Below are 8533 nucleotides of genomic sequence, written 5' to 3'. Positions count from 1 at the left end.
CACTGGAATTTATCCTTTATCCTGGCTTTCTGATAATGGGCCTTATGTTGAAATAATGTATGCATGAAAAGCATGATTAATTGTAATTGTATTGTAAATCCTGGTACCTCAATTAAAAAATGTCTTTTTTTGTAAAAGAGAGAGGGGGTCCATTTTCCCTCAGGATAATGCCTTGCACCAGATGGTACAGAGTGGTTCTGGGAAATTAACTTTCAGTCCCATGCGTGAAATACAGGTGCTATACCACTAAGATATATTCCTATATCTATAGTCTATAACTGTCAATAGCATCTAAAGTGGAATCAAACTTGTAGGAATCCATAAGCTATGGGATATGACAATATCTCCAAGTAGATAGTGTCAGAACTGCACTAAGTTAGTTGTAAGATATTGATTCTAAAGACTTGTGTCTGAACAGAATTGGAGAATTGCTTTGTGGTATGTGGAGAAAAAAATACGTGTATTTTATGCTTACTCTAGTACACTTGGGAATAAGCACATGGGGAATATATTGTATATGGATTAATTTATTTGTGAGCACAGTAGGAATTAATTGCACAAGACAGCAAATTGAGGACATTTCTGCTAGCTACCAGAAAATTTATCATTTTTTAGAATACTTGTCCATCCTCTTACTTGAATTTAGGTAAACTGGAAACTTAACAGTACAAAGATATGTGCATGTGTGGGCAGACTTCTAGAGTGAGACAACATTGGCAGTAGTCCCTGTGGGATTCTTGCAAGAGGAGAGAATAACTACATGGTTATTTTTGTTATTTTTTAAATTTTTTAATGCTGTTTATTCAGCCATTGATTGAGCTGATTGAATTGAACATGAACCCCGCATTATTTTTTTGTTGAATCACCAAGAGATACAGATACAAAGCTTTCATGTTTGATATTCAGCCATACAATGTACAATGATCAAACACCCATCCCTCCACCAGTACACACTTTCCACCACCAGTGCCCCCAGTATATCCACTCCCCTCCCATCCCAGTCCTCATTCTGCCTCCATGGCAGGCAATTTCCCCAATACTCTCTCTATGCTTTTGGGTATTATGTTTTGCTTGAATTTTCCCGCCACTATGCAAGCCTGCCTGCCAGGGACATATGCTAGATCATTTATTGTCCATTGCTCATTTTGAATATCTTGAGTGCCTCAGCTGCATGCTTCTGGAATCCTAGATTGTAAATGGTTGGGATCCAGAGACATTTCTGTAGGGCACTAATCAATTTTGGGATTCAATTGGGAATCTCTGGACCAGGCCTGTTGGTACCCTAAGATGGTGCCTGAAGGCACATTGTAGGTGTGACGACCAGGCTGATGAGCGGGCAGGGAGCCGAGGAGGGACAGCCTGGTACCTCTGCCACCATGCAGCATGAAGATTTAATCCTGGAACCCACATACCTGGTCTTGCTTGTGCAAGGTCTTGGTCACCACAATTCTATCTGGAGGAAGCGAGGAGACTGCACCTGCTCCATATGGGGTGCTATAGTGAAATTGGCTCGGTATGGGGCCCGGAGAGATCTCCAGTTCTATGGTGTCTTTTGGGACTCACTGCTGTGTCTCTGACTTTTGATCTCTTTTGAGATTTATTTATGGGTCTCTCAAGCAAGGCCAGTAATATTAGAGTTTACAGGGTGGCACTGAAGTTGGTTCATGGGGGTGACTGCTAGTGATTCCATGTTTATTGGGAATTTGGGGGAGGTAACCCACCCCAACTTCTTGAAAGCCTGGAGATTTCAGTCACAAAACCGGAATACCTGAATTTTGAGCAGATTCTATCTTGGTGAGATCCATCCTGAGAAGGTGGAGTCAGGCCAGGGCTATGGCGGCAATTTTGGACTGTGGAAGCAAGCGGATGCTGGGGGTTCTGCTTGGGCAGGCACAGGCCAACCTGCCCCCCTCCAATTTACCCCAGTCTATTCAGCCATGCGCAATTCTGAGATTAACTCTGGCTTTGGGTTTCTTTTGAGATTTATCAATGGGTCTCTGAAATAAGACCAATAGATGAGCTTCTATAGCTGAGCCGAATGTGGCTTGTGGGGGTAGCTCCCACATATCTAACTTTTGGCCGTTAATTTTCTTAGTAAACTTGGTCCCAAGTTATTGGGGTCTGGAGAAAGGCACAGTGGCAATGTGGAGGTATCAGGAAGTCTGAAGGCACCATCAGACTGCTGATGCACTCACCCCACAGATAGAGGTTGAACTGTTGGCAGCATCATACCCCCGTAGCATATGTTTACTGTGAGTTACTGACCAGTTAAGAGGCCCACACTGTCAGCAGAGGTGGTATTTTGTTCTGAATAATCTGAATCCAAATATCAGATATTAAATTTTATGCTTCTCCTAAATAATGTTTTACCTGCATCAGGAATCTGTTATTAAAATGTATGTCTATACTTTTTATTAATCTTCATGACAACCTTATAGAATTAAGAATATTGTTTCCATTTCCTTGGGAGAAAGAAGTTGAGATGTCATGTAGTTAAATGACCTTTTCTTTTAAAAAAAAATTGTTAGTGAAACACCATGAGGTACAGTTGTAGACTTACAATTTTTTGTGCTTGGGTTTCAGTTATACAATTATCGAGTACCCATCCCTCCACCAGTTCCTGTTCTCCACCACCAATGATCCCTCCTGCACCTTCTCAGCTCTTCTCTCAAACTTCTATGTGGTTTCTGGGGAATCCACCTTCTCCCTCTGAGGCCTTGTCCACCATACTAAGTGGAAGTCTGGGACCCTTGAAATTCCTCTCATTGTGGTACTCCTTGCAGCTGTAGACACGGCCCTACGATTAACTAGTATTGGACTATCACAGAAACTACTCTGTGAAAAAGACTTTCATTATAGCACAGCGGGTAGGGCGTTCGCCTTACACGTGGCCAACATGGCCGACCCGAGTTCGATTCCTCCGCCCCTCTCGGAGAGCCCGGCAAGCTACCGAGAGTATTCGATATGCCAGACACAGTAACAACAAAGTCTCCAATGGAGACGTTACTGGGCCCGCTCGAGCAAATCGACGATCAACGGGAGGGCCTTTACCTTTACATTATAAAATAGAACAAATTATTATTTGTTCCTATTTATTGATTTTTCTTAAAGTGACTTATAAAGCAGAGAATATAGGGTGGAAGTGGAAAGCTTTCCTTAGAATCCAGACATGTTATGTGTTGCATGGTGTGGGAGGTACAAACTGAATATGAGAGGGGAAACTAGCTTACAGAATTCTCAGACCATCTTTTGCCCTGAACTGGTGACTGCCCCTAAGTCCAGATGCTGACTCACAAATGTCTTTTGTGAGCAACTATATTCAGAAAACTTAAGAAGGCTTTAAGACACTGGGTTGGAATTGTCAGGCTTAATATATTTTCCTCAAGCTGTCTTTCTTGTCCCCATGATACTTTGTATGAGAAATTTGTTACACACCAAAAATAAGATTAATAATAGTAATAAAGTCATCCAAACCAAGTTACTGAACTCCTAGATGCTATGCATATTTGACTTTAATCTCTGTCGTGTCCCTATGTGATATGCTTATCAATATTCAATTAGTGATTAATGTCTGTTGCTTTCATATTATCCACCTAAGGGCTTACTGAAAGCAAGCACACCATAAACATCCTCCAGATATTTATCACAGATAAACTGTAGGTAATACGTATACTTTTAGAAGACATAAATGAAGTTAATGAGGTAAATGCTGAAGAAGATCCACTAAAGTATGTAGGACTCTGCCAGTTGCCCAGGGCAGAAGAAAGGTACCCTTGTCTGAAAAAGATGAAGTCTATTAGTGTAGAAAAATTCATTCTTGGTACAATGTATTCAATCTCTAATGTCATTTCTTTCTTGTTATTTTATACCCCCAACATCTTGCCCACCCAAGTCTCATAATGACCCTTTACCTTTATTCACTGACATAACGGTGAATTCACTTGCTCTGGTCTTGGAATTGCATGCCCTATGATTTGCGTTATTTCAGGCTTTCTTTATATGACAGGTCTTAAGGTTCATCTTTCTGGATGTTTGATCAGAATCCTTCTTGTCACAGTCAGTTCCCATTCCATTGTTTCTGGCTTCCTATTTGATTTTGGTGAGAAATTGTTCTCCAGCCCTCTCCCCCCTTTCTAAATTCTTTTCTTTTCTCACCTAATGAAAATGTCTTTTTTTATGCTAAATAGATTATTGGTAATGGGGGCCCTTAATTGCATCATGACGTAGATCTTCAGAGAGACTATAATAGGATTAGAAAATTTTAACATTTGACTCCATCATTCAATCACTGTGGAGAGAAGTTTTGGGGATTGAATGACTTGGAGACTGAGTTCATAAAAATGTTGTGATTACAGCACCCAAAAGGAGAGGTAGAACAAAAGGGAGTTCCCTGCCACAGAGGCAGGGTGGGATGGGGGATGGGAGGGGTGGGAGGGATACTGGGATTGGTGGGGGTGGAGAATGGGCACTGGTGGTGGGATGGGTACTCGATCATTGTATAACTGAAACCCAAGCACAACAACTTGTAAGTCTACAACTGTACCTCATGGTGTTTCACTAATAAAAATTTTTTAAAAATGTTGTGATCAATTATAAAAATCTTCAATTAAAATCCTGATAGTGTTCCAAGAGTTTTTGATAAACATAAGGAAGTGCTTGGACAATGGGGAACTGTCCAAGTTAGGACCTTTCCATGCATGGAGACAGGATGAACTCTGCTTTACATTCCTTCTCATTACCACCACCACCATCTCTTGGGTCTTTTCTGTTTAGTTGTTCCTGAGATCCCTTTATCCTGTATCCTGTATCCCTTTATAATAAACCAGTAAGAGTAAACTGTTTTACTGAACTCTTTGAGTCATTCTACCGCATTATCAAGCCTAAACAGGGAATTGTTTGATCAATGGGCTGGAGCAGAGTGGATAGGGCATTTGCCTTGCATGAGGCCGACCGGGTTCGATTCCTCCATCCCTCTTGGAGAGCCCACCAAGCTACCGAGAGTACCCCACCTGCAAGGCAGAGCCTGGCAAGCTCCCCATGGTGTATTCGATATGCCAAAAACAGTAACAACAAATCTCACAATAGAGACGTTACTGGTGTCCGCTCAAGTAAATCGATGAACAGCAGGATAACAGTGCTACAGTGCTACTATGATTAATGTCTGGAATGAAGGCAGTCTTATGGAATGCAGCCTTTAACCTGTGGGTTTTGTACCAGTGTCAGATTTTAATTAAATGGCAGGACACTCTGTTGGTGTCTACAGAGAAAGAGGGAATTGTATTGTGTGGAAAAGCATACATTTGGGGTGAGAAATGCTGTGAACACAGATACAACTTTCTTTAGTTATTCAAGCAAAAGCATTGGGGGGGAAGACACAGGCTAAGAAGAAATATTAAAATTAAAATTAAAATGTCTTTATAAGGCATTTTCCTCAGGAAATTGTATCTTTTGTTTTGTTTGTTTGTTTATGTTAGGAGTACTGATATTTATTCAGCCATTGATTAGGCTGATTGAATTGGGCATGAACTCCATCTTACTTTTTTTTTTTCACTTTTTAACATTTTATTTATTGAATCACTGTGAGAGCAGTTACAAAGCTTTCGGGTTTAAGTCTCAGTCATACAATGAAACAGGCATACCTTCAGCAGTGCCCATTCTCCACCACCAAAATCCCCAGTATACCCCCATTTCAATCCCTCTCCCTACCTGTGGAGCAGATGATTTCCACATTACTCTCTCTCTCTCTACTTTGATTACATTCAATATTTTGACACCAGACCCACAATTATTATTTGGGATTTTTACCCAAACACTCAGATCTGCGAAAAGGCAACAGTAGACAATTTGTTTTCTATTGCTGGTTATGAGTAACATATGATGTCGCACGACTGCAGTAGTGGCTGCACAATTTTGAAATTCCGAAATTTTAACAATTAAATCTGGAGGGATTTCTGCCAAAACCTTCTGGGTTCTGAGATTTGTTCCTGAGTCTCTGGGATCATGGCCATTAAGCAGCTTGATCAGGAGCCAGAGAGGCTGGTCATGGGCAGCAACTCGGGATCTTTTTGGGGTGCAGAGGAGAGGGCCGACTCCACCCCCATCCCATGAGACCCTATGTGTCTTGTCACAGAGGGCCCAAACCCAACTTCCAATGGCCTCTGGAGGATGGCAGCTACCAAACCGCCAACGAGAAGCAGGTGGAGGGACAGTACACTTTCCTCCCCAGGGTGACACAGCAACAGTAACCTACTGCGGGGTCCGGACGCATTTCTGCCAAAAGCCGCTGGGTTTCAAGACTTGTTTCTGAGTCTCTGTGATCATGACCATTAAGTAGCTTGATCAGGAGCCAGAGAGACCATTTGTGGGCAGTGACTCCGGGTCTCATTGGGACGGGGAGGAAAAGGCCACCTCCACTCCCATTCTGTGAGGCCCCTAGTGTCTTGTCACTGCTGGCCCAAACCTGACTGCCCAGTGGCCTCTGGAGGATGACGGCCACCAGGCCACCAGGGAGAACTGGCCAAGGCACGAAACCTATTCCCACCTGGAGTGGCCTGGTGCCAGTAACCTACTGCAAGGACCGGACACATTTCTGCCAAAAGCCATTGGGTTTCAAGATTTGTTTCTGAGTCTCTGGGATCATGGCCGTTAAGCAGTCCTATCAGGAACCAGAGAGGCCATACCTCCAATTACATAGCTGAGCCGGAGGTGGTTTGTGGGTGTGTTTCCCACATATCTAACTTTTGGCCATTTACTTTCTTGGTAAACTTTGCCCCAAGTTTTTGGGGTCTGGCCAAAGTCACAGCAGCAATTTTGGGGTATCTGGAATTCTGAAGGTGCCATCAGGCTGCTGATGCACTCGCCGCACAGGTACAGATTGACCTGCTGGTGGCAGCATACTCCCTAGGAAATTGCATCTTTCAAGAGCTCTACATAAGAAACTGGATGGAGAAACCAATTACATAGTTCTTAGTATCTTACAGTAACTGAAAAGAATGGCAAGCACATGGAAGAACATGCGAGTCTATGTCTTCAGGAATTCACAGTTAAGTAAGTAGTCTTTTTTCTCCCCATCCCCTATAAAATTTTCAGGCAGAACCTTTAGTATTAGAAGGCCAAGATCTCTAAGAAGATGTTGGATAGTCAATTCAAATAAAATGGCTAACCAGTCACACAGGAACTAAAGTAGAATTTCCATGAAGCTAAACAATGGACAAATAAACATCAGGATCTAAGGTGTCTCTCATTTTTCTCAGAAGCGGGTGAATGTGTCCTCTCTAGCCCAGTCCTGGATCTCTGCTTGGCCAAAGATGACGTAGAAGATCAAGCCCACTATGTTAATAGCAGTTGAGAGGAAGAAGACATTTCTCCAACCAAACTCCGAGTCCTGGAAGCAGGAAATTACATGTCATTAATAGTCTCCTAATTCTTGTCCTGGCTGTGCCTGTCTTATAGTCCCTACTCTCAACGCTGCTCCAGCGGCCCTGGGTCGCTGCCTATCTGTGTCTGAAATAAAAAGGTCTGCTGCCAATGGACTAGCCTTCCATTTTACTGGGATATTTACCCACATGTAGCCCTTTGTCTGGCTTTTTTACTGATTCCAATTTAAGGTTACTTTTTCATTCATTGACCATCAGATTTAAAATTAAAAGTGTTCTGCTTTGTCCTCTTCTCTCCACTTTATTTCATTCTTCATCACACATCACCATTACCTAGGTCATATATTTAACTTATTTTATAAATGTTTGATTATTTACTTTTATATAATATGGGATTCTGCACCAGGCTGTTTCCAATCGGGGTACCCCAGAAAGGGGCAGGTGAGAGCCCTCCCCATCCCAACGGATCCAACCCAGGCAGCCGACCTCCACTGTCCAACCGCCACCACTTTCCAGGCCGCTTTAATGGATCATAGGACATTTCCTACCCATTTTTCACAATTACCACACTGTGTTTAATGGAGTTCAGTAGGCAACTATATATATATATCCTGGCAAGCTACCAAGAGTATCCACCTGCACGGGCAGAGCCTGGAAAGCTCCCCATGGCATATTTGATATGCCAAAACCAGTAACTATAACAGGTCTCATTCCCCTGACCCTGAACATTGAGAAAAACGAGTAATGAGAGGCTGCTAAAACTCAGGGCTGGGACAAATAGAGACGTTACTGAAGCCCACTCGAGTAAATCGATGAACAATGGGATGACAGTGATACAGTGATAGAATGTGTCACAAGGGCAGGGATATTGTCTACTAAAATAATGCATGAATTATGCTCATATCCAATATATTTGTTGAATGAGTGGATACGGAATGATGAATGAATCAAAGGGAAAACAAGGTAAGGATAACATTTTTTTTCATTTTAAATCACTATTTCCTTGACAGTTATCAATGGTTAGAAGGAAATTTAAAGATTCAAAAAATAAAAAAGAAAGAAAGAAAGAAAGAAAGAAAGAAAGAAAGAAAGAGAACTCAATACATTTTATGAGTGTTTTATTTTGTTTTGTTTGGGGGCTACACCTGGTGATGCTC

General features: G+C 42.1%; 1 protein-coding gene across 5 annotated transcripts in view; it reads right to left on the bottom strand.

The window, feature by feature from the left end:
- Positions 1-5285: 5285 nt before the first annotated feature.
- Positions 5286-8533, bottom strand: part of LOC130040322 (probable small intestine urate exporter) — a 35189-nt gene continuing 31941 nt past the window's right edge. For all 5 annotated transcript variants that reach the window (XM_056132354.1, XM_056132357.1, XM_056132355.1 and 2 more), the window contains one exon: positions 5286-7384. In XM_056132354.1, coding sequence (XP_055988329.1) covers positions 7250-7384 — 135 coding nt within the window. In that variant the 3' untranslated portion in view covers positions 5286-7249. The remainder of the gene's footprint in view (positions 7385-8533) is intronic.

Source organism: Sorex fumeus, unplaced genomic scaffold (genome assembly GCF_029834395.1).
Source record: "Sorex fumeus unplaced genomic scaffold, SorFum_2.1 ptg000094l, whole genome shotgun sequence".
NCBI lineage: Eukaryota > Metazoa > Chordata > Mammalia > Eulipotyphla > Soricidae > Sorex > Sorex fumeus.
Note: the sequence above shows the minus strand (reverse complement) of the source record. Positions and strands in the feature narration are given on the sequence as shown.